The sequence below is a fragment of the Heterocephalus glaber genome, unplaced genomic scaffold (genome assembly GCF_053883595.1).
Source record: "Heterocephalus glaber isolate CG9 unplaced genomic scaffold, H.glaber_assembly_v1.0 deba00000331, whole genome shotgun sequence".
Classification (NCBI taxonomy): domain Eukaryota; kingdom Metazoa; phylum Chordata; class Mammalia; order Rodentia; family Bathyergidae; genus Heterocephalus; species Heterocephalus glaber.
The window spans coordinates 67,461,005-67,485,466 of record NW_028258142.1 but is presented as its reverse complement, the minus strand read 5'-3'; the positions used below and the strand labels follow the sequence as shown (position 1 = coordinate 67,485,466).

The following is a 24,462-nucleotide window of genomic DNA, read 5'->3' as shown; positions in this document are numbered from 1 at the left end:
AAGTTGAAATGGCCTCAGGTCCTTTTGGTGCTGCTGACCATGAGTTGGGGACACTGGTGTGGGCATGCAAATTGGACTCCCGATGAGACAGTTTGCTTACTCATCAAATCTGCTGAAAGTTAAAACGAGCACAGCGCCCTTACCTGGCCTGGAGGAGGGCCTGGAGGAGGGCCTGGAGGATGCCATCTGAAAGTCCCTGCTAGAAGTTAGAATTGGCCCTCGGGAGTCTGTGCTGTGACATAGAGTGTCAGTGTGCACGCATCTGTGTATCTACACATACACATGAGGGCAGTGCCAAAGTCCCCGACCTGCTGCCCATCAGCGGAGCCGAACACAGGAGGATGTCCTGGTCCATCCGAAGGGGAGAAGCAGGACAGATGGAAAAGTAGAAGCCAGTGCTTACAACAGCAGGAGTTTCTTCCTGTTCATCACCAGCAGGCTGCTCTGCTCACAGGATGGTCCAGCGCCAGACTTTGGTTCCCTGCAGGGGCCACCGTTTGCCACATCGGAGAGCAGAACGGGAGCCTGCAGCTGTGGGCCGAGCAGCCAGGAGCTCTGTGGGACCCAGCCTTGTGGTGAGCTGAGTGACCCAGCCCCGCCCAGCTGTGTGGTTTTCGAAGTCCTGAGGATGGGTCGTCTGTGCCCAGAGTGATGCCTGGGTGGATGCTGAGACCCCAGGTCTGCATCTGTGGGTCACGTTCTGCAGCATGAGGATGACACAGTGCTTATGCAAGGGGAAAGTGAGTGTGGGCTGCAGAGTTATATAAATTATAATTTTTCTCTGGGTAGTTACCAGTTGTTACTTGACTTTTCCATTTTCAAAAGGAAGTTACACAAAGAAAATTAAGTAAAAATAAAGAGAAATCCTTGGGGGCTGGGGGTTTAGCACAAGGTCCCGAATTTGATCCCCCATACCAAAAAAATAAAAAAATAAATAAATAAAATGGAAAAATTAGCCAGGTGCAATGGTGCACACCTGTAATCTCAGCACTCTTGGGAGGCTGACTCAGGAGGATCACAAGTTCAAGCCCAGCCTTGGCATCTTAGTGAGGCCCCATCTCAAAATTTAAACAGTGCTGGGATATAGCTCTGTGCAGAGGCCCTGTGCTCAATCCCCAGTCCCTATGGGTGGATGGATGGGTGGAAAAATCATCTCACCACGCGGCTGAGCTTGTCTTCTAACATTGGCCACAGCAGCACCCGCTGTCTCCCTGCTTCTCTCTGGGAGCTCGCTGTGCCCCTTCTGGCCTGGAACCTGTTTCCCAGCTTGGAATCGGTGGCTGTGATGCTGTGCAGGTGCAGCCGGCCCTGAGCTGCCTCAAGGCTCTGCTCCAGAGGAAGGACCTCGAATCTCCTGGAAGTGCCTCAGAGACAGGGGGTCCTGGCCTGGTCCCCGGCTGGCACAGGGGGTCAGAGGCCACTAGGCCACTCACATGTCCCCAGATTCCTGGCCCACAACAGTGGGCATAAAACACAGCAGTTACTCTATGGCACTGAGTGTTAGAGGGTTCTGTGCAACCATCAATGGGCAAAGCACATAACTGGTTTGGTTTTACAGGGAAAAAAATTTCATTCTGGTATTGCTTCCCATACTTTATTTCCTTTTTATATAAAACATTAATCTGCTTTCCCTTTTGTTTCTGAGATCGAAGCTCTGCCCCATTTACTGATAGACTTCAGTGAATTGCTGTTGCATCTAAAAACAGGAGACAAAGGAAAAAAATCTGTCTTATAATACTGCAGTTTCTTTCCGGGAAAGACCACAACCAGAAGCATTGGGGTTTTTTGCAAAATAAGCTAGGTTGCCTCTATGTTATTAGGTACAGCAATGCAGTTGCTCGGTTTTATTGTCCTTTTATGTGTTTCAGAACTTTGCCAGCAGAGGCGTCCTGATGCACTGACGAGAGGCGCTTCCTGCTTGCTCGGCGTTGTCTCCTGTCTGATTACAGAGGAAAGAGCATGAGTTGTGGTATCCTCGCCTGTTGTCTGGGCGGGGGTGGGGGTGGGGCAACTGTCGCGTGTTCCCCATGGTGGGCAGGGGATGAGCCCCCGCCTGGCCCGGCATCCCCAGGTGGCTTGGCCGCAGACCCTCCACATCCTGAACCACTGAGCCCCAGGCCCTCACTGTCCCCGGCCCGTGGTGCGCGCGGACATTGCACAAAAAGGGGCCGCAGTTGGTGGCAGGGAGGTGGGGACAGCGCACACGGACAGCCAGCAAATGTAGCTCAGCGGGCTGTGCTCGGAAAAGCAGCGATCGGAGCGCAGCCCCACCCAGAGTCTCCCTGATGCCCGCGGAGGAGAGCCCTCGCCGGTGCGTGGAGGTGTGCAGGAGGACGCCCAGGCGCGTGCGTGGAAAACGGAACCCCCCCCTCCGCCCTCAGGCAAGACGGAGGGTGATTCGCACAGACGAGGGGCGAGCTGACTGAGCAGGCGCGGTCGGACGGCACCCTCTAGCAGCGCCGCTCTGCATACGTGTTTGGGAAAAATCATTTCATGATTAAGGTAAGACTGTAGCTGTCTCGCTGGGATGTAGCTCAGTGGCGCTGCACCTGCCTGGCAAGTGCAAGGCCCTGAGTTTGATTCCGGGTACCGGAAAAAAAAAAGACAGCTAAGGGCCGTTGCTGCCTTGCACTTGAGCTGTACGCGCGGAAACAGCCCCGTTTGCTTCTGGTCACAGCTGAGGCCTCAGCGGCGCAGTGGCCCCTGCTGAAGACGTCCTGGTTCCTTGCGAGCCCAGTGGTGGGGCAGAAGTGAGAGGCTTCACCTGGGCCGGCTCACCCCCGTCCTGCTGTGGCAGCACCCTCCTTCCCGCCCCCAGCAGCATGAGAGCACCGCCCCCAAGCCCCGGGGCGCCCTCCAGTGGATGCGTGTCCCTGGTGAACGCTGGCCAGCCCCGAGTCTTGGTCTTTGCCCGCTCTGAGGCACTGACCTCCGGCCCGGTGCAAGTCTCTGCTGTCTTCTTTCTAGCGCTCACATCTCTGTTACTGTTGTAGTCAGGGTTTTGGCAAGGGAATACATTTAATATAGGACACAATTTATAGGATTATTTTATGATACTTACCCAAAAAGTCAAATATGGAGGAGAGCAAGAGAACAGCCACACACTAGAGACCCAAAGAATCCAGCCAAGGGCCTGGATCCCACAGCAGTGTCCTCCACAAGTCCAGCCAGAGGCCTAGGGCTCACGGCAGGGTCCCATGCTTGTCCACATTGAGGATCTGCACCCAGAAGGCCCAAAGGCCAGGGGTGGAAGCCAGAAAACCTGTGCCTGTGAGGTGAAGGATTTGTGCCACCAGGTGAGGGGTCCACATTGGAGCCAGGAAGTGATGCTCATGCTGAAGACCAGAGCCCCCTAATGAGAACAGCAGCCGTTCCCAATGACAGCGAGGCCCCGAGCCCCTTCTCCAGTGAGGACAGCCGAGTTCACATCAGGAAAACCGTCCGCAGCAAGCTTCTCCTCGAACACCAACAGCCCCGACCTTCCCCTCCAGTTCTGTTTTTGTGCCATTGGCAACAATCCTCAGGTGGGTCTTCCATGCCCACCCACGCTGACTCAGTTCAGCTGGGCGTTCCAAGTTGACCACTAGTTAATCCTCCACAATTACATAGCCACCTGTGTGCATGTGTGAAATGCTTGTTCATGTTCTTTCATCTACTATTCTACAGGACTCTCTTTACCAATTTATAGAATTTTGTGTGCTAGAAATATCGAGTGGCAAAGTGTTACACAACATGTTAGTAACTCTCCCCTTTGCTTGTTGTGTCTTTTGCTGTGCAGCATTTAAATTTTGTGTTGAAATAGGTCTCTTGGGGCCATGACCTCTATGCTCATTCACATGCAGCTAAGGGTCATAAGTGTTATGTATATTTTATCACAGTGAAACAATCTGCCTTTTCCTTTATAAACTTTGGGATTCCTTCCTGCTTAAGAAGTTCTCACACATTCAAAGTTAGACATTTTCTTCTAACGTTATACTTTCATTTTTTACTTTAAAAATTTTACTCCATCTGAAGTTTACTTTTAAGTATGATGCTAGGCAGAGGGCTTCTAGTTGTTTAGTCAGTTATATCGTCTTGATATTTTTATTTCCATTGCTATATCTTTCTGGTTTTAATTTGACTTAATAGTTAGAAATTGCTGTTGCACACTAATCACTCACTCTTCTCAGGGAAGTAAATACATAATGTCCATATTAAATCAGCCCCAGCGAAACTGTCCTGTCCATAGTCAACGTGGATTCAGCTGGTGCAGTAGAGAGCATTACTCTAAAAGTCTGCAGCCTTGTAACAAAAATGCAGTTGAAATTTGGTGATTAATTAATCATTATGAACAATAAAACAGAATGCGTGCTGAGCCTTGAATTAGTCACTTTGGCTAATCTGAAATCATTACAGATTAGCTCAGATATCATAGACACATGACTCTTAAACATTAGCATTGGGTTCTAATTTTCTTTTCTTTTTTTTTTCTTTCGGTACTGGGGATCGAACTTGGGTCCTTGTGCTTGCGAGGCAGGCAGCGGAAACACTGAGCTAAATCCCCGGCCCAGGTTCTAATTGTCTTGATTTGTTGTTTAATATAACACAGTTAAAATGACAGCAATGCCCTGTGTCGTAGATGCACAGGAGCTGTCTCAGTGCCATCTCCGTTCCCTCTAGGGCATCACTGCTAGTGATGGGCATTTTCAGAAGACAGAGCCAGAAATGCAGGTTTTTTAGAAATCTGAAGTGTAAGCTAGTAACTGACATAAACTCAGCTTGCAAGACACCTCAGTGCGTGTTTTTCTTCATGTCACGGGGCTCTTTGTCCGTCTGCCCAGGCACACCTGTGGAGGATGTGGCTGGCGGCTGGCATGGCTTCCACTGTGTCTGTATCGGATGGCCGACAGCCCCTCTGCACTGCCCATGAGACCCCGCTCTCCTCAGAGGCACCCTGTCCACCCCTGGCGAGAGCCCAGCAGGCCCAGGGTGGAGCCCGCTGCACCTGTGCTGCCCAGCGAGCGCCATCCTGAGCGCCCTGTGGCAGCTGTTGGGTGGGAGCTGTCCTCCTGGTCTCCTTGCCGACAGCAGCCACACCCCTGTCTGCACTCTCCTGTCTCCTGGCTGTGCTTAATGGCTTTGTGTCACCAAGGGGCAGCCACTGTGCCAGGTCACAGGAATGCAAGATGCTCCCGGGGGAAACTGAGGCTCCCTGGAGCACTCATGGCCAGTTCTGCAACTGTGCAACTCTACAATTATCTCAAATACAAAGTTTTCAAAAAGTCATTCCAGTTTGGAAAGTAAATTACATGAGCATCCTATTATAATGGCGTCCTGTCTAGCTCCTCTTTCATGTCTTATCCAAATGCTCTTCCATAACAATTACTTTCATGTGCATCTACTTCTGTTTGTTTTATTGTCAGCTTCGGCCTCCCCAGTAAATGGTGAAAACAGGAACTGTGTGTAACTTTCCCCTCTGGCCCTCAGCCCAGTGTGGCACACAGGCCCGCAGCCACCGACCCACCCTGCCCTCCAGAAGCCCCCATCTGGCTTCCTGTGTCCACCCCCAGCCCAGAGGGGACCCGGCAGAGCTCTGTGCAGACATAAGGTCAGGACATTATTTGTGTTAAGTGTAAAGACGTAAAGGGAAGGTGATGTTAATGGAAAACTTCAAATCATCCTATCAGATGTGAATTTCTCACCTTAACTCCGTTTCATTTGCTACTGGCTCATCTGTTTACATAGCAGAAGTTGCCCCTGAAGCCGCAGGGAAGACCCTGGGAAGGAGCAGCGGCCTCTTCTCAGACCCAGGCTCGGGCATCGCCAGCCAATCCAGCCCAGCGCTGCCTGCTCTCAGAGACTGAGACAGCCAGAGACCCCTGCAGTCAGGTTCCAGTACCCGCCTGGCCAGTGTGTGGCGCAAGCCTGAGAAAAAGAATGCACTGAGAGACAGAACTGAGAGAGAGAAAGCGGGCTTCCAGGACCACCAATGCCGGTGCAACCGACAAAGGCCTGGCCAGGCCCAGCACTGACTTTTATTGGCAATCAACTGGGGTGAAGGCGATGTGTGGTTTCTATGGAAATTAATGTAAACAAGGCTCTTAAAGGACAAGACAAAGCAGTCTCAAATTAGGCGCAGAATAGACAAAATATATGGTTGTAATTAGTACACTGTCCTAGTCAGAAGGCTTTGGTTGTGGGAATGGAATTCGGGTGCGAGTTACCCTGACCTCGGCACGTAGGCTTCAGCCAGACTCAGTTCTATAAACAAGCCAGTTGTGGGGCTAACTGCACAGCCTGCCTTGGCGTGATCAGTGTTACGGTCCTCTTCATGGGACAGCCGGGCGAGTGAGTTCGGGTCCTGTGCTCTCGGACGCTGCCAGGTGTCGAACAGTCTGATGACCTCTCCGGTGCTTTTCTGCAGTGCTAGGGATGGGACCCAGGACTTCGCAGGTGGTGGGGAAATGCTCACCACCAAGCTTCACCAGCAAATGGTGCAGTCAGGCCACTCATGGGCACTTCCCAAGAGAAAAGAAGATAGATACCCACACGAGACTTGAACACAAATGTCCACGGCTACTGGATCTGTAACAGCCCCACACTGTAAACAACCAAACACTGGCCAATAAATGAGTAGATGAACAAACTGGTGTGTCAGTCCAATGATGCACCTCTCAGCAGTAAAACCTGAGTCACTGAGAGAGGCAACATGCACAAACCTCAAAACACCTGTGCTAAATGGCAAACCCAGATGAGAGGGTAGGCGCTGTGGGATCCTACTTAATACAGAACTCTACAATGCAAAGCAATCGCCATGAAGAAATGCGGTAGTCTGGGTGGAGGAGCAGAGAGGCGGAGGCAGCTCTGCCCTGTTGGAATCGGGGTGTGCATGGTGTTCCACTTCGCCTCAGGACCTGCACCTTGTGTGTGTCAGTTACACTGTTTGAAATACCTGGTTCTGCCCTCACTGGTGAAGTGGCGGGACATGGGAGCAGCTGTCAAAGTGACAGTGTATCGGGACAGGCACCCCGAGAGACAGCGCAGGACGCCCATGTGGGGAGTGGTCAGTGCCGCCGCTGCTTCTGCCTGGGACACAAGCTACACACGATGTGGCCCTCAGCCCAGGCTTCTCTGCTCCACGCAGACAGAGTCATGAACTGGCCAAGTGCAGCTCCTATCGTCCGCAAGTCACACTGGATAGTGCTGGGTGCCAGCCAGTGACACAGCGGGCTGCCGGTCTCTGTCACTGCCGAGCGTCATCCCCAGGCTGACTTCTGCCGGACACTGGGTGCTGTCTCTGCTGCCGGTCTTTGGTGGGTGCTGGCCTCTGCAGCGCTTCAGATTTAACTGCTCTGAATGACTGCTCTGTCCACACTGCTCAGGATAAAATTCTGAGTAGATCACTGGACCTTTGGAGCCCACGTTACCTGAGGAAAAACGAGCAGGTTTATGGAACACCAAGGTGAGTCTTTGACAGGGCCCGCGGGGTGTGTGTACGCACAGCAGGCAGCCTCTAGAGCAACGTGAGGAGGGCAGGAAGTGCTGCTGAGGCAGTGCAGGCGGGGCTGAAGCCAGGGAATCTTGTGGAAGGTGTGTGGGGTTGCCAGCCCTCCCTCCCTGGCTCAGACCACCAGGGTGCCCCCTTCCTCCTCCCAGAAGGCATGAGCCAGGGCGCCCCAGTGCTGTCACACTGCAGTGAGAGGAAGCCTGACCGAAGGGAGAACCCTGACCAAACTCTCCTGCACTGGAGGAGGGCAAAGGGAAGCGGGGCGGGGGGGGGGGGCGGCAAGCCGCCAGCCCAGCTGCCCCTCCACCGCACAGTGAGAAGCGGGAGCCGGGGCTCCTGTCTCAGCCCTGCAGCTCGCCCAGCGAAGGCTTGGCTTTTACCAGTGGCTTCTGCTGTCTTCATAGAGCTGGGCACCATCGATGTTACCATCAGCTTTAGAATGTTTGCATCACCCCAGAAGGAAATCCTCACCCTTTGGTTACTGCTTCCCTCCTCACACCCAGTAACCACGAATGGACTCTCTGCGGGTTCACCCTCTCTGGACTTTTTTCTTTGATGGAATCGGATTACGTGTGCATTCGTGATTGGATGCTTTGCCTGGCACGCTTTCAAAGCCCTCCTGCATTGCCCGGGTATCCGTGCCTGCTTCCTGTTCACTGCCCTTTATGACCCACTGTGTGGGTCGGGGCCTGTGGGTCCCCTCATCAGCTCGGGGCCACAGGGCTGTTTCCACCTTCCCGGGGATGCACGTAGCGGGGGAATGGCTCAGTCACTGGGTGAATCGATGTTTAACGTCTTGAAGAACTGCCAGGCTGTGTCCAAAGCAGCTGCAACACTTACCGTCCGCCCAGTACCATCCACGGGTTCTGTTCTCTCCACACCTGGCCACATTTGTTATAATCTGGGTTTCTGACATAACTGACCGCGTTTCCCTGGTGGCTGGCGGTGTCAGCGTCGCTCTTCACACGCCGTGCACTTCGCTCAGGTGTTTCTGCTGCTCGTAAAATCGCCCCCTTTGTTTCCCCAAACTGGCCATGGTCACGGTATGGCTCACTGTGGCTCCTGGCCATGCTCAGGACCTGGCCACGGTGACGCTTTATGACTGCACTCGGACACACGCAGAACTCGTCAAATTGTAAGTGCAGCCACCTTGTGCCAACTGTGTATACTACTAAAGCTGTGGAAATAAAGCAAAGCCCTCCCAGCCCAGCCCAGGGAGGAAAGATGAGATCGGCTGTCAGCCTGCGCCTGGAGATGAAGCTGCTCTCCTGAAGGCGTCTCCAGGACAATAGCTCCTCTCCCCACCGCTGCCCCTGTGCTGTCTGCCTGACTTCCGGGAAAGGGAAGCTGTGCATTCGTAACGGCCTGGCCTTGATGCGGTTTCAAGCTTAGATTTATGTCAAGGCACAGACCCACTCACACTTCTCTGAGTGACTCAGCTGTGACACACGGCTGAGTGGCCGCCTGCGTGGAGTCTGTGCACCTCACGGGAGTCTAGGCGGAAGTCATGGGGAGGCAGGTGCTGTCCCAGACACTGGCTCCCCATTCTCTTACCTGCTGAGCTGCAGACAGCAAGAGCCAGGCACGGCTGAGCCAGGGGACAGCAGGCACGGCCCTGCCCACCCAATGCCTGGACCCCTGCCTGGGCTGCTGCAGGCCCAGGGCATGGGTGGACTGGGCCCCATGGGGCTGACAGCGAAGGCCACAGGCAGGAGCCCCGTGGGCTGAGTGCGATACTGCGGAGTCTGCCCTTTCCTTTGGTCTCCTCTGCAGTTCTGTACTGAGGCAGGGCATAGGGAGACCTAGCGTCTGTGTGGAGACCTGACTCTGGCCTGGAAGGTCAGAGACCTGAGCGCTCGGCCGTCATGGGGATGGGATGGGCTCTGGTGGGCGAGGCCAGCTCCTCTGGGCCTTCTTGCCCAAGAGCAGAAGCAGACAGCTCCTTACTGTCTGGAAGAATGGGTTCTTCCGCCTGCAAAGCCCCTTCCTCTCCGAGCGCTGGGAGAGGTGTAAGTGGAGCCCCAGAGTTTTATGTCTATAAACCGGGACATGAAAGCTTGTAAAAGTTGCAGAGGGCACTGCAGTCTGCTCGTGCTCAATGAATCTGTGTGCTTTTGACACTTGCATGGGTCCTGTCAGCAGGAACTTTAGAGACACCAGCTCTGAGAGAGAAGAGGAAAGAAAGGAACTGAGGGACAGAGACAGGACCACAAAGCCAGACCACAAGGCCAGCAGGCAGACTTGGCGGCCAGTCTGCAGCATGCTTGGGGCTCGGTCTCCTTTGCCACAGGTCCAGACCCAGCAGGAGGGCCAGCCGGTGTCCTCTGCACAGGGAAGCATCACCTGAAGCCGCACACACGGCCAGCCTGGCCCAGGGCGACACAGGGTCTCGCCTCAAGGAGACCTGGAGAGCTTTGTATCACAGCTTCTGCGGCAGGTTCCACCCCAATGCCGATAAAGGGGTCACTGTTCTTTCCACTCCGTGGCTGCACACAGCTTCTGTGCTGTTTTGCGCTAACCTGTCCCATCTGGGAAGGGGACTCCCCTGGGCAGGCTTCCTTCTGGGACATGCTCACCGGGAAAGCCACGCCATCCCGGGGCTCAGGCAACGCTGGCGTCCTGTCCTTCAGCCGTGTGGTCCGCACTTTGACAGCGCACGCCTGGGCTGAGCAGCTCGAATGGTCAAAGGAACAGTCTCTGTGTAAAGGGCGACCTGGCATTCACAACCCAGAATGCGGTCTGAATAGCTATTGTGAGCAGGCCATGCTTTGCCGAGATATACAAAGATCTCTTACCACAAGTCTCTTGTTCCAGCTCTAAAATATTAGCTGTCACTCTTTCACAGGTCTGGTGAGAAAGTCTTTCTCCACTCTTTTCCCTTGAACGCAATTACCACCCCATTCAAGGCCCCTGTGGCCACCCAGTCTCGCAGGCTGCACCGACTGTGTGGGTCACACAGCCACAAAGCAGCATGACCAACGGACCTGACACCCCAGGATGCTGACAGCGGCCACCCTGCAGGTGGCTTTTGTGAGCAGTGTCCCACCGCAGCCTCCCCAGGGCCATGGCGGGAAGGAGCGAGCCAGGGTGGCGGCATCCTTTCCTGGAGCAGCCGAGGGGCACGGGCACCGGTGCTGCCAGGAAGCCTGGCCCACCAGTGCACCGGCCACCGCAGGGCAGGCTGCGTGGACACCGCAACAGCAGCAGGTGCACAAAGCCATACATGCGGTCCAGCCCAGTCCAGCTCTGCCTACTGCCATCAAACCCCCTGGGGCTGAACATCAGGATGCCCCCAGCTCTGGGCACAGCTGCTCCAGCCCGACTCAGTCTTTTCTCCCACTAAGGCTTGTGTGACAGGAGCACCTGGAGGAAGAGCCACAGGGCAGGACCACTGTCCCGGAGACGCCTGGCCATGGGCACATTTCCCCGAACATTCAGACACCCAGCACCAGCGGTTCCCCTTACAAAAGGATTATGAACCATGTGTGGGGCTGCAAGCCTTTAATCCCAGCCCTTGGGAGGCAGAGGCAGGAGGGCTGCAAATGTAAGCCCAGCCCAGGCCACTTCGTGAGACTGAAAAGATGGGGTGAGGCGTGTGGCTTAGTAGCTTAGTGTGAGGCCTTGGGTTCGATCCCTAGTACTGAAAAGAACGCACTACACACGCCGCTGGCCACATGGCTCTCACCTACCTTGGGCCCTCTGCCCGATCTTCGACTGGCCTTCACAGTGGGTTCAGGCTCTGGGAGGGACTCCACCCATCACCTTGAGATACCAGGAGCACAGTGGCTTCCTCAAGGCCTAAAGACTTAAACACCTGAGACCTGCAGCCCTTGTAGTGGCTTCCAGGCTGATATGAAAGAGCAAACGGGAAAACCAACCTGGGATGCAGCACAGGGACCACCACGGAGCCTGGTTGTGCTTCTGCCATTGCCTGGGGCCGAGGGAGGCACTGCCAGGACACCCACCCGATCCCCACCTGGCAGTGCCAGAAGGCAACTCAGCCCCGAATGCCCCGAGGGATCTGCTGTGGACACCAGCAGGAATACAGCCCGAAGAGCCACACCTGTGTGCCACCCCGAGAGGCTACTATCAAGTCCACACAGCATCGGGGAGACAGACAACCCTGTGGTCCGGTAGGGCCACCATGAGCACTTCCAGGGGCCGAACTCTGGGGAAATCAACCCGGACTCCCTCAAGCCTCCGAGGAGGCCCTGGTGGTGAGCACCTGTCTCAGCAGCACACCGAGGGCTTCCTGTCAGCGGGAAGTGGTGCTCAGACTCTAGAATCTCTCAGCAAACACCTGTATTTACGTTTTCTTTTTAAAACATCACTTAGCCAGGCACTGGCCCATGCCTGTGCTCCCAGCTCCTCAGGAGGCTGAGGTGGGAGGGTCATGACTGCCAGCCCGGCTCAGTGGGATGGCTGAGACTGAGGTGGGGTTCAGGTCCCAGCACTGACAAAGGTGTCCAGACAGACACACAGAAGCGCACTCCTCTTTACGGAGCACACCTGTCTGCTAGGAGACGGTCCCCAGCCCAGCTCCGGCGGTGCTAACCCATCTCAGAGAGAGGGAGACTCTTGCTCTCGAAGCACAAGCTTCCATGGTGTGCACAGGCTGCCGTTCAAACAGCACACCCAGGCTGGGCGCGGTCCGCTCTGGGGCCCGGTGCCGTGGGTCTCTGGGTGCTGCAGGGGACCCCACCCCATGCTGGGCGAGCCACGCTCCAGGCCACGATGTCCAAAGCCCCCTCTCTCCTCTGTCCTGAGGAGACCTGAACACCTCTTAGCCAAAGTCTGAGGGACTCGCAGCCACCTGGGCAGCCCACCACCTCCCGCGACCCGCAGGCCTGTCAGACCACTATGGCTTGGACGGTGGTGCCCCAGAGGACCAAGGCATGGTCCCCAGCCTGCGGTGCTGAGGAGGTGGAGCCTTCAGTGGGGGGGCCTGGAGGAGGTGCGGGCACTGGGGCCCCGCCCCCTCTCTGCCACGCCCCCTGCCACGATGGACTCAGCCACAGCCGGGAGCAACCGGGCAAAGCGGCCTTGGCCTGCAGCCTGGGGGACACGGCCAGACTGTGGGCCTGTCTCAGCCTCCAGAGCCTGCCGCCCGGCCGGCCCTCCTGACCTGGGATGCCTGCCTACAGTTGGGTGTCTTCACTTGGGAGGAGCAGGCCTTACCCAGGCCGATGCCAGAGCGCTAAGAGGCCGAGTTCAGCCCACTCCTCTCGCCCCTTTGCCCACCGTGGCTCATGAACTGCAGGATTCGTGTGGCACATTTTGCAGTGCTCTAGGAGCCACCTTGGGAGATGACAGCCACCCAGCCACACACTACACGCTGCACCCCAATCACCGTGCCCTCGCGGTGCTCACTGCAGAAGACGGCTGAGGCTGAAGGACAGGTCAGTGGCCTTGCTGTCACCCTCCTGGCCCCCGGAGTGACCTGTCTCAGGGTCCCTGTCTCCCCTTCCGGGAGGTGCAATGCTGCCACTCCTGGCAGGACAGGAAGTGCCAGGAAACGACCTCCCTGGGCAGACCCCAGGCCTCTGTCAGGGGCGCGGGGGTGGCCAGGTCCAGTGCTGACAGCCATGGTTACCAGCTGGGACCGCTCAGGCAGAGCAGTTAACAGTGGGATCAGGAAAGACGCAAACACAGCTGGCAGAGTTAGTGCACGGGAGCCCTGGTGTTCCAGGGGGAAAGTATTCCTGTGTATCCCAAGTATTTCCTGGTGATTCACATGTTAAAAGTGAAACTCTAGGGCCAGGTAAAGATTTAGCTCAGGGGTTCCGCTACCTGCCTCATGAGCACAAGGACCTGAGTTCGATCCCCGGTACCAAAAAACCAAAAAAAACAAAACAAAGTGAAACTCTAGGCACGGGTGCAGGTCCTTGTAGAGCACCCAGGCTGGCCTCCCCTTGGGTACAGGGCATCTGTGAGGGGCTGGGCAATTCTGTCCTCACCATGACAGCCTGGCCCAAGCGTGAGGTGGTTGTTTTGTTTTTGTGGTACTAGGACTTAACACAAGGCATTTGCACTGAGCTACATCTCCAGCTCTTTTATGACTGTTTTTAAAATTGTGAGACAGTACCTTGGTAATTGATGCTTCCCAGGCTGGGTGGGCTTGAATCTGTGATCCTCCTGCCTCAGCCTCCTAGAGTGCTGGGGTTATAGGCATGCATCACCAGGCCCGGTTCCAAAGGAGAATTAATCATAAAAAGGGGCAGGGGAAGTGGGAGGGGGAGGGGAAAGGAAAGGAGGGAAGGGGAAAATTATGAGAAAAATAAAAAATGGAAACAAAGTCTTTGTAAACAGGGAGGGGTGGAGGGGGTGAAGGGCACACAGGGAATGGGGAAAAAATAAGAACCAAGATGCATCATGTACCGGTACAAGCACCCAATGATAAATGTAAACGCACTGTATACCTAAAATGTACCGATAAAAGAATTTAAGCAAAAAAAAGGTCAATGGTTGCTGGACTATTTTACATGTATTTGCCAATGTGGCTGATTCGAGCTTTTTAACTTTCGAGTGTATTTTTAAGGCAGTGCCTACTGTTACTTATTCCTGTACCTAAATTACCATAAACTGTGGCACAAAATAATGAGCTTTACTGCTTCTGAGTGTGGGTGGCCAGGGGAAGGCCAGAGACCCCCCCACTCTCCGCCACATGGGCCTCCCAGGATGGCAACTGCTTCACTACTGCCAGCAAAGGAAGCCCGGGGTGGTGGCCCAGCCCGGCAGTCCCAGCACTCTGGGCGGCTGAGGCAGGACAACTGCAAGTTGAAGCCCAGCCTGGGCAGTTCAGCAGTTCAATGAGCACCCTGCCCAAAAAAAGCCAACTAGGGAGATGTCAGCAACAAGGTAGTGCTGCAGAGCAAGTGAGGTCCTCATCGAGCCGCTGTCCACCACGGAGGGAAGAGGACTCCGCAGGCCGGAGCGTGAGGCGGGGTGCTGCCCGTCAGCCACATGCAGCTCACTCTCGTGTAACTCGGCCGGGCACACCCAGACACCGCCGTCATTCTATCGTCCAGAGTATGGGACAAGACGGGGGATGGCACACAGACAGCAGGTAGGCCGTCTCATTCGCCAAGGAAATGTGCTTTAAAAAGCAAACTAAACCGTGTCTCACTGCCGTGTGTGCCTGGCCCGTCGAGTGAGCGGAGTGGGGACGCTGACAGCATCTCCAGGGTGTCCTGCGTGCAAGGCAGTGACGCCGCACGCGTGAGCGACAGGACCACAGGAGCAAGCCTTCAACCACGCACCCTGCATCAAATCTGAAGGGCGAGCGGAGCTGCAGCGCGGAGCTGGGAGACACAGGCGATGAGCCTGCCAGGGAGAGGCTGGGAACAGCTCTGGCCCCAGAACAGCACATCCTCCTTCAGGCCTCTCCAAAGTGAAGGAATCCCCAGGTACACGCCGAGATCTAGGAACCACGGAGGAGTCAGAGGTGGTACAGGCTCCGGCCGGCAGGCAGCGCCAGCGCCCCACAGAAGGCCCGCGCGCGGTCTCTGTGTCGGGGCCGCAGTGGCGCTGGCTGGGACCCTCGCCGACTGCGGAGCCTGCGACAAGGCTCGGAGGACTTCAGCCCAGGCCCGGGCGCACTGGCGGAGGACAGGTCAGCGGGCGGAGGACAGGTCGGCGGGCGGCCAGGAGCTGCCATTCTCCGCACACCAGCCCAGGAACCCCCGGTCTGCAACTGCTCTGAAAACGATGGCCCGGGAGGGCTGCACATCCATAAGACGCTCGGTCCCACCACCCATGGGGCTGAAGCAGGAGGACTGCTCGAGGCAGGGGCTCCACCAGCCTGGGCAACTGGGGAGGCCCTATCTCCAACGTCAGTAAGTCAATCAATGAGCCGCTCACCTGACCTTGGGAAGAAGTCTTGTTTTTGGAAGGCAGGTGGCGGGACCACTGGGCTAAATCCCGGGCCCAGAAGAGTCACTTTTAAATGTTCTTTAAATGTAACACTTCTCCTTTCTTACCTCCTGGGTACTGCGTAAGAAGCAAAGCCATAGTTACACAGAAAAACCCTTGGGAAGGGAGAGCCCACGGTAAACCCTGGAAAAAGCACACTCCTGCTTTAAACTGCGGCTGCAGGCTGTCAAGCAAACATCCGACAGCCGACAGGGAAGCCACCGGTTGACCTGTGAAACCAGCTCCGTGTTTCTGCGTGGGCCCCACCGACCGAGGTCCAGCACGGGCGGCTGCCCCGAGGCCCCTTCCACACCCGTACTTTCCTTCTCTGCGGCCGCCGAAGTGGGGACGGAGGGCACGGAGCGGACCAGACCAGACTAGGCGAGGGAGGTGGAGGACCAGCGAGGTGCTACCCCTTACTCCTTCCGGCTGGCACGACGCGTGAGCCGGTCAGTGCAGAGGGACATTTATTTCTGGATGCACCGCATTAAAATAAATGCCACATTTATTCACAATACCATAATGCAAAAACAGAGCTCGCCTAACCGCAGAGGTGAGTGGTGCCGGGCGGAGACACGTGATACGCTGGCTTGGGCCTGGAGGGCTGGTCCCGGAAGGACTTAGTCGGCCCCACCAGTTTACGAGGCACAAGGCACGGAGAGGCGCGTCAGTCGTCAGTCGTCCTCCAGGGCCTCGCCGCTCAGCCGCACGGCCGTGCTCCGGCCCCCGTCCGTCTGGATGAGAAGCAGCGCCTGGAAGCTGCCCGCCGCCGTGGGCCGAAAGTGCACGGGGATGTGGATGTAGTGCCGGGCCCTGCGCGAGAGGGAGAGGGGCGTCCGTCCATCCGTCCATCGGGGGAGCGGAAGCCCAGAGCCGCCCCCCACCTGCCGGCCCGGCCGCTCACCTCAGGGAGTACCTGGAGTGCCGCACGTGGAACGGCTCCCGGGGCGGCACGAACTTGAGCTGGAAGGGAGCGGACAGCTCAGCTCAGCGGCACGCCCACGACCACGCGAGGCAGCACGGCAGGCGGCAGGCTGCAGCGCGGCCTCGCTCGTCCCTTCCCGAGGCAGACAGCAAGAGGAAAGTGAGCAGCCTGACTTAGAGGGGAGGGTCGCCAGCCGCGGGAACTGCGAACACGTCCCGTCCCCCACGACCCTGGCTCGGAGGCCAATGCCCGCGTCCACTCACCGCCCGCGTCCACTCACCGCCCGCGTCACGAAGGAACTGTTCCGCACGCTGACCTTCAGCGCCCGCGCCTCCCCGACGCGCGTGGGCGGGAAGGTGTAGGCGTCCTGCGGCGTGTACACGCCTCGCGGGCTGGCGCTGGCTGGGGGCTCCGGCGGCCTGGGGGGGGGGGGGGACGGGCGGTGGCTGGGCCGGCCGGGCCGGGTGCCCTCCCGCCGCTCCGCTCCCTCCCACGGCAGGCGCCCACCGTGCAGGCGCCCACGCGGGCCGGGGCCCCCAGCCGACCCGCACACCGGGCGGCCCTTCCCTTCCGGACACCCACCCCCGCGGCTCCCCAGGCCGGCCGGCTCGAAGAGGGACAGGGCGGGCAGGGCGACCCCTCCGCGGCGCCCGGGACATGTTCTTGGCAGGGCTTGAGCTCCTCCCGAAGGCTCCCGCCCTGCTAGGACACAGACGGCCGAGTCTGCATAGCAGCCAGCCGGCACTGGCAGGCGTCTTTCTGCCAAGCATCTTCTTCCAGAATTAAATTGCACCCGACTATTAATTAGGGTCATAAGAAACCTTTCTACCAAGTAGGCCACTTAAGTATCAGCAGTAGCTGGGAACTGTAAATTTACGTTTTAAAGACTACGAATCTATTTTCATATGCTACTTGCGGGAATGTAAGATGGCACCACTGCTTTGGGAAAACTACTTGGCAACTTATTTCACACACGTTTACCATGTGACCCAGAAATTTAGGGGAAAAATTGGCATTTTTACCTCAAATAAATAAAACACCCGCAGAAACGGACATACAATAATGTTCACAGCACCTTAGTTTGTAACACTCCACAACTCTAAGACACCTAACGTCAAGAGAAAGGGGTTCATGTAATGAAATACTAAATAAAAAGAAACAAACGGTAGGGCAGATACCTGAGAAAATAGATGACCTCTAGAAAACGTTATGAAACCAGTGAGAGACAGAGCGGGTGAGCACACAGAAGTTCAAACCTAAGCTCTGCGGCCAGAGACCGGCCAGAGCACCTCTGACAGCGCGGGGCCCCCAGCGCTTGCTCGTTCGGGCTCGGGGCGGGACGGGGCGCAGCGTACCCCGGCGGGAGGGCGGGCTCCGAGGCGGCGCGTCTGCGAGGCCTGCCCTCCAACCTCGCCAGGCTGCCGGTGGCGGTGGCCGCGTGGGCAGGCGGCTCCTCCCCTGCTCGGACGCTCTGTGGAGAAAGAGCATGCGTGTGAAACGGAGGACATTTATCTACCAAAATGCTACCGCTTGATTTTTTTTGTGGAATGCTTAGAGCAGCTTTATTACTCTAACAAGAACCGAAAGACGAGAAAACCCAATGGGTAGATGAGTGAGATAGAGGAACGTGGCGGTACATCCACAGCATGGAACACTCTCGACTCCGCAATGAGCAACTCGTGCGGTTGAATGCAGTTCTCAAGCATGGACTAAATCTTGGATGTCTCAGTTGCTTTCTTGCCACTGAGACACAATATTCAATACCCAAAAATTTAAAAAACGTTTATTTTTGTTGATGGTTACAGCCCTTGCTCCACTGGCTCCAAGGCCTTCACAGCAGGGTAGAAGGAGCTGCACGGAGGAACGCTGCTCACCTTAGAAGAGACAGGAAGCAGAGACCCGCTTGCTTTTTTTTTTTTTTTTTTTGGTACCGGGGATCGAACTCGGGTCCTTGAGCTTGCGCAGCAGGTGGCAAAACCACTGAGCTAAATCCCTGGCCCCGCTTGCTTTTTAAAGACACTATGTCTAAATGCCCTGAAGCCAAGCGCTATTCAGGGGCGCTAATCTCAGTCGCGCACACATGTATTTCACACCACTGACACGACCACTGGTTTTATGCACCCTATAGACCTCAAACATGCCAATTACTACACACAGGCAGGAAAATGAAGATTAAGGGGTACAGATGAGAGAAACTGAAATGGTGCCAGGAATATTCTGCATATGCAAGCATTGGTCACATGAGGTTTTTAATATGCATAAATTTGTTTAATCCCGCATAATACTCACTTGTCCAGAGAGCTGGAATCTCAACGTGTGTCTCAAGTGAGGCTCCTTAACAGGGTGGCACTCGACATCCCAAAACTGGGCATAATTCCCTCGATCTCTCGGCAGGAAGGTGACGGAGACCTGAGGACACAGCGGAAGAGACCCTCGGACCAGACCTTGAGCGACAGCAGGTGCCAGATCCAGCTCCAAGTTTCCGTGTGCAGACCCCAAGGGAACAAACGCTTTCACACGGGCTAGCTGTCCCACTAGGTGAAAAGAGAACTTGAACAATTCTATTTCTAGGGGGCTTAGTGCTACACCAGTTCCAAAACATATGGTACTACTGTTTAAGGCTTTACAGAACACACCCCTCAAAACGTACAGCAAGTGCTTTTCTGGAGGAAATATGCTTTCGAAGTACTAGTGGCGTCAGGCACAGGGCCCCAAGAGGAGGGTTCTGTCCAGAAACAGCCCCCTGCCCCAACCAGGCAAGCACCAGTGCTACCTGCGGCAGAGCAACCACTCAGTTGCTCTGCAACTGAGCTACAGCCCCAGGCCACCCCACCATTTCATTTAAATTTCTTTTGGTACTGGGGATCAAACTCGGGACCTTGCGCTTGTGAGGCAGGTGGTGGAACCGCTGAGCTAAGTTCCCGGCCCGCTCTCATTTAAATTTTGAAATAGGGTCTCTCCAAGATGGCCAGGCTGCCTCAAACTTGGCATCTTCCTGCCTCGGCCTCTTAAGTAGCTAAGGTATGCACCAGCATGCCCAGTTGCTCATATTAAAAACTGGATCCGGGGCCAGGGATTTAGCTCAGTGGTTCTGGCACCTGCCTCACAAGCGCAAGGTCGAGTTTGATCCTCAGTACAAAAAAAAACACAAAAACTGGATCACCCAGACATGGTCGCTCATGTCTATAATCCCACCATTCAGGAGGGTGAGGCAGGAGGATCACTGTGAGTTCGAGGCCAGACTCTCTCAAAAAAACCTAGATTGTTTATTCAGGTGTAAAAGTTCATTACATATCCTAGAAGCAAGTCATCTGTCAAATATATATGTCTGCAAATATTTCCTCCACCCCGTGGATAGTCTTTTTACTTTAATGGTGCTATTTCTTTTGTAGTTTATGCTTTATTGTACTGGTGTCACACCTAAGAAGCCAACACATAACCTATTTTTCTAGAAGCTTTATCCCCTTTTCTCTTACATTTAGGGTCCATTTTGAGTTAATTTTATTATATGGTGCTAGCTCAGGACCTATCTAGTTGTTTTACCTCTGGATATCCAGTTGACCCTGCACCATTTGCTGAAAAACATTTCCCCACTGAATTACCTTAGTACCCATACCAAGAATGTCAAGTGACTGTAGGTATGAGGATTCATTCTGGGATGCTCAATTTCCTTCCAAATATGTATACTTTTTTTTTTTTTTTTTTGGTACCGGGGATCGAACTCAGGTCCTTGCGCTTGCACAGCAGGCAACGAAACCACTGAGCTATATCCCCGGCCCTCCTTCCAAATATGTATGGAACTCTGTATCTACCCTGTGTTAGGGTACCCTGGTTTGTTATTTCCCCAGTGCTGGGGACTGAGCCCAGGGGTGCTCTGTGGCTGACCTATGCCCAGCCTTTTTATTCTGAGGGGGCTGCTAAGAAGTTGCCTAGGTCAGCCTCAGGCCTGCAGTCCTCTGCCTCAGCCATCACCCTGCAATGTGCGTCCTTCAGTTTTGTTTTTCAAGGTTGTTTTGTTTTCTTTGGGTTCCCTGCATAGTCAAATGAATCATATTCATAAAATCGGTTCTCAACTTCAAAAAGAAATACAGTGAAACACTAGTTTTTAAAAAGCCCATCTGGGGTTTTGACTGGGGTTGTCCTGAGTCTGTGCGCAACTGGGGAGCCCCGCTGTTGTAAGACGGCAACTCTGTCCCACCGCCCAGGCAGTCTTTCTGCGGTAACCCTCCCTGGGCGGGCTTTTCCTGAGCAGTGAGTCTGTGCCCTGCTCTGCTCTGCTCCTGCTGTGGTTTGGGAGATGGGATAAGCCACACTTGTACAACTGTGTCTTTCAAAAGCAGCAAGGAGCTGACAGCCTGTTACACAGACCAGGGAGCACAGTTTGTGGCCACTGCCACTGCCACTGGCGCAGCTGCACACCAACTCCTGATCAGCCATGCGCTCACAGTTCTGCTCTAGATCTCAAGTCCGAAGGTCTGCTAAATGGGCCAGTGTCATGCAAGTGTGACAGTTTCTATGAGCACCTGCAAGCAGGATGAAAAGCCAGTTAATGAAGTCAAGTGGTGCCAGGGGCCACCAGGAGGCTCTGAAGGGACCGTGCCAGTCCAGAAAGGAACTGAGACTTCAGAGGCCTGCAGCAGCTGGAGGGTTCCATTGCCTGTGGAGACACTGCAGTGCTGCCACCATGAATGCCAGTAGTTTGGGCCACTGCTAGGTTTTCTGGCCGTGCAGCAGGAGAAACTGTCAGCTAGACCAGCGGAGTGTGCTGTGGCCCCTGCAGCGGCAGCTATGCGGCTGGCAAGTTCCTCACAGCAAGACCTCCCCTCCCACTGCCACACAGTGGACAGCACTGCTCCAAGGGCAGACTGGCTCCAAGACCAGCACTGCCACAGGGATGCTGGGCAGCCTGCCCACTGAGCCCTGGCCGGAGAGCGCCACGCTCTGCCCACGTGTTTCGGCTGAAGCTCACCTTTTGAGTCCCGTGGCTTCCCAGCGTGCCAGAAAGAGGAGCGCACCTGAATGCCGCATAGGTAGCTCGAAAGACATCTCCGCTTTCATCGACACCCTGCAAGGCAGACATTCACACAGCTGCCGAACCATGAAGGCCAGCGGACCTGCCCCAGACACCACCCCTCCCGGGGCGTCAGGGCTGAGCTGGCTGTCACCCCACACGGAGGCAGTGTGGCAGTCATACAGCCTCCCCGGCCACAGCAAGAGACCATCTTGTCATCAGCACTCCCGGGCCCTGGGGAAGGTGCACGTCCATGTTCTGTGCAGCAGCAGTGGGCTTTTCCTCCACATTCGTCCCGTAACTGTCCTTTGTGCATGTTTCCTTAGTATTAGGCCTCAAGGCTATTAGGGCAGAGAGGCCCTGGCATTCTAAACGCAGCAGTGTTGAGTGGCTGACAGGGCAAGGGCCCCCCACCTCCTGTCTGGGTAGCTCTAGAGCACGGAGAGGAGCCAGCTGTGTGCACACACAGTGCTGAGTAACAAAGCCCCTCTTGACTTTCAAAATAGTTATTTCAGATAAGAATCAGAAGTAGAACACACTTAAATAGAGCAAGCAGAATTTTCACACAAATTCTCTGACGCTCACCACTCAGCCCCCTGTAGGGAGACCGGGGAAGATGCTGGGGGCAGACACCGCCTCGACTCTCACCCCGTGAGGGCGCAGGACTGACCTTGACGTATGGCGGGGCAAAGGACGACACATGCCACCTCACATCTGTGGGTCCATGGTTCTCCAGCTCCAGACAGCTCTCTGAAAGGCACACATGGCACAACTCAGTGGGACAGTCCTCGGTGACAGCCCAGGACCCCCGTAAGGGCCCCTATCGAGGTCCATCAGGAACAGTGGGCTGTCTAGAGCATCAGGGCCAGACACTCTGCCTGGCTTTTACCCTAAGCATAAAGCAAAGATGCTAAAGTGGGTTCTGTCTCAGACACATCACTCCCAGGACACCCATGCCAGGGCCACACAGATGCCACAGGGCAGTAGGTGAGCTCGCCGGAGCACACGGCCACTTGGGAGAAGACGTAGGGGGTGCATGGGGATAGAGGCTGGATGCCAGGATACAGGCAGTTAGGAGGCAAATCCAAGAGCAGCAAGGCGGAAACCCAGGAGCATTGTGGGCACCCCGAGGAGGCAGCATTCACAGAGGAAGGGGCCAGCAGCATGGGGCAGGGAGAGAGCGAGCCCTGGGCAGGCGAGACGGGGCTCTTCCATGACCTGGCGGCAGGAAGGGGCTGCGAGGAACAGGTGGCTCGGGGGAGGGGACGCTGCGGTTGCGGGCAGAGGGCAGGCACAGACAAGGGCGGATGGCCGCTGGTCTCAGCCAGGCTCTGGGCTTCTCTGCTCCCCACGTGAGGCAGGGCACGACAGGGAAAGAGCGAGCAGAGCCAGGAGGGCGGAGACGGAGCTCCAAGGGAGAGGCACATGAACGAGGGGAGCATTGCCCAGAGCCACTCTGGGCTGGGTGGGAGCAGCAGAGACCAAGCGTGGGCTCGGAGTCTACGGGACCTGCGTGGGGTGGAGCAGGCTGGACACCCAAGAGCGGGCGGGGCTGCTGTCCAGAGGGGCAAGGCTGGGGGCCCACAGAGCGGGAAAGTGGGGCTGGCGACACCAGCAGCAGGAGGCAAGCAGCTGGTGCCCACGGCCAGCCGGAGATGGGGACAGGACAGGAAGCAGATGGGGAGGGATGACCGGGCTTGTGTGGAGCACCGACAATGCAGAGCCCCATGGCGACAGCCCTGGGCCACACCGCATCCATGCCACTGTGCAGGGGGCAGTCACAGTGGCCGCACCACACACGGTCACAAGGGTGGCCACGCAGCCTCTCCAGGGCCTCAGCATGAATCTTCCACCTCTCTCCTCTCTCCCTCATCTGCTAACTGCCACCTTATTAGCCCTGGTCAGGGCTGGGGGCCTTCTGAACACAGTGATTCGGCATCCAGGTTTCACATTTCAAGATTTGGCTCCCAGGAGCCAGGCATGGCAGCACACACCTATGATCCTAGCACTCAGGAGACTGAGGCAGAAGGATCACTGTGAGTTCAAGGCCAGCTGGGGCTACACAGTGAGTTCAAGGCCAGCCTAGACTACACAGTGAGACCCTATCTCAAAAAAAAAAGAAAGAAAAGATTAAGCTCCCAAACCCAGCCCTCTGCTGAAATCACTGACCAAGGAGGCCTGGATTTTCTCCTGACGTGGAGTTTGTTCTTACCCAACTTGGGTGGACTAGCACAGAACCTCGGGAGCTGGGGGTGGAAGGTTCCCTAGCACAAGGGAGGCCCTGGGTTCAGTCCTCAGCAGCCCCTGAATAAATGAACTGAAAATGAAGCGCACAAGCCCAGACTCCGTGTGGGCCGTCTGACCCGCACCATCCTGCGGCACACACAGTACCTGAGGTTTCTCCAGGGGCCGTGGCAGGAAAAGTAATGGTCTTGCTTCTGATCTGCACCCGCGTGGAAGGAGGCTTTGTCGCAGGTTTTGTCCAGTGACTCACAGGAGGCTCAGATGCCGGGGCAAGAATTCCAAACATGCCCGAGGCCAAATGAGATAAAAGATCTTCCTGAGTCAAATCTTCTCGGATTTGAACTTTCACAATTTTCTGAAAAAAGCCAAGTTAAACAGGTAAGGCACAAATACAGCAACCATTTAAAAAGAAACAGGCCTAATTTTTAAAAGAAAGGAAATGCCAAACAATAAAATACTGAAGTTAGAAATAAAAGTTTGCTCAGATCTGAAAGAAAGCCAATCTCTGACTCTGTTCCCTCTCTTCTCACAAGGAAATTCCATAAATCAGCAGTGGCTTCCACCCGCTTTCCACTCTGGCCGCACCCGGAAGGCGGGCTGGGGAGCGGCACAGACCAGGAGCTGAGGCCACAGGGCAGGAGCACAGAGAAGACCCCAAGTACCTTCTCCCCATCGTCACAGTGCACGTAGACCAGACCGCTCCACGGGAACATCGACTGCTTTGCAGATAAGGAGAGATTAGGACTCACAAGAATTTGCTGTTTACTCCTTAAGAAAAGAATAATAAAAGCCGTAAAGAGCCTGTACTTTCAGAACAGACCAACAGGAGGCACTACAGGCACTGTTCACCAATGGCCTTCAGCGGCGGGGCGGCAAGAGCAGCTC

The 24,462-nt window shown here is 55.6% G+C and overlaps 1 protein-coding gene and 1 long non-coding RNA gene across 17 annotated transcripts in view; one reads left to right on the top strand and one right to left on the bottom strand.

Annotated features, from left to right (window-relative positions):
* Positions 1-1,933: 1,933 nt before the first annotated feature.
* Positions 1,934-24,246, top strand: LOC101697631 (uncharacterized). 4 transcript variants are annotated; one of them, XR_015445007.1, is made up of 4 exons: positions 1,934-2,502; positions 5,403-7,441; positions 18,717-18,860; positions 24,111-24,246. It is a non-coding gene; the product is annotated as an uncharacterized LOC101697631 (long non-coding RNA). The 4 variants fall into 4 exon arrangements; XR_001183994.3 differs by lacking the exon at positions 24,111-24,246 and having other exon boundaries at positions 5,403-5,587; positions 5,728-7,441; positions 18,717-21,293; XR_015445006.1 differs by lacking the exon at positions 24,111-24,246 and having other exon boundaries at positions 18,717-21,293.
* Positions 15,885-24,462, bottom strand: part of Cep192 (centrosomal protein 192) — a 71,697-nt gene continuing 63,119 nt past the window's right edge. For 12 of the 13 annotated variants that reach the window (XM_087195184.1, XM_087195173.1, XM_087195175.1 and 9 more), the window contains 9 exons: positions 24,240-24,345; positions 23,725-23,932; positions 22,004-22,083; positions 21,292-21,387; positions 18,612-18,731; positions 17,678-17,793; positions 16,603-16,741; positions 16,302-16,360; positions 15,885-16,210 (listed from right to left, as the gene is read on the bottom strand). In XM_087195184.1, coding sequence (XP_087051310.1) covers positions 16,072-16,210; positions 16,302-16,360; positions 16,603-16,741; positions 17,678-17,793; positions 18,612-18,731; positions 21,292-21,387; positions 22,004-22,083; positions 23,725-23,932; positions 24,240-24,345 — 1,063 coding nt within the window. In that variant the 3' untranslated portion in view covers positions 15,885-16,071. Of the gene's footprint in view, positions 16,211-16,301; positions 16,455-16,602; positions 16,742-17,677; positions 17,794-18,611; positions 18,732-21,291; positions 21,388-22,003; positions 22,084-23,724; positions 23,933-24,239; positions 24,346-24,462 lie in introns of those variants that run through there. The other variant, XM_087195179.1, reaches the window with a different exon arrangement.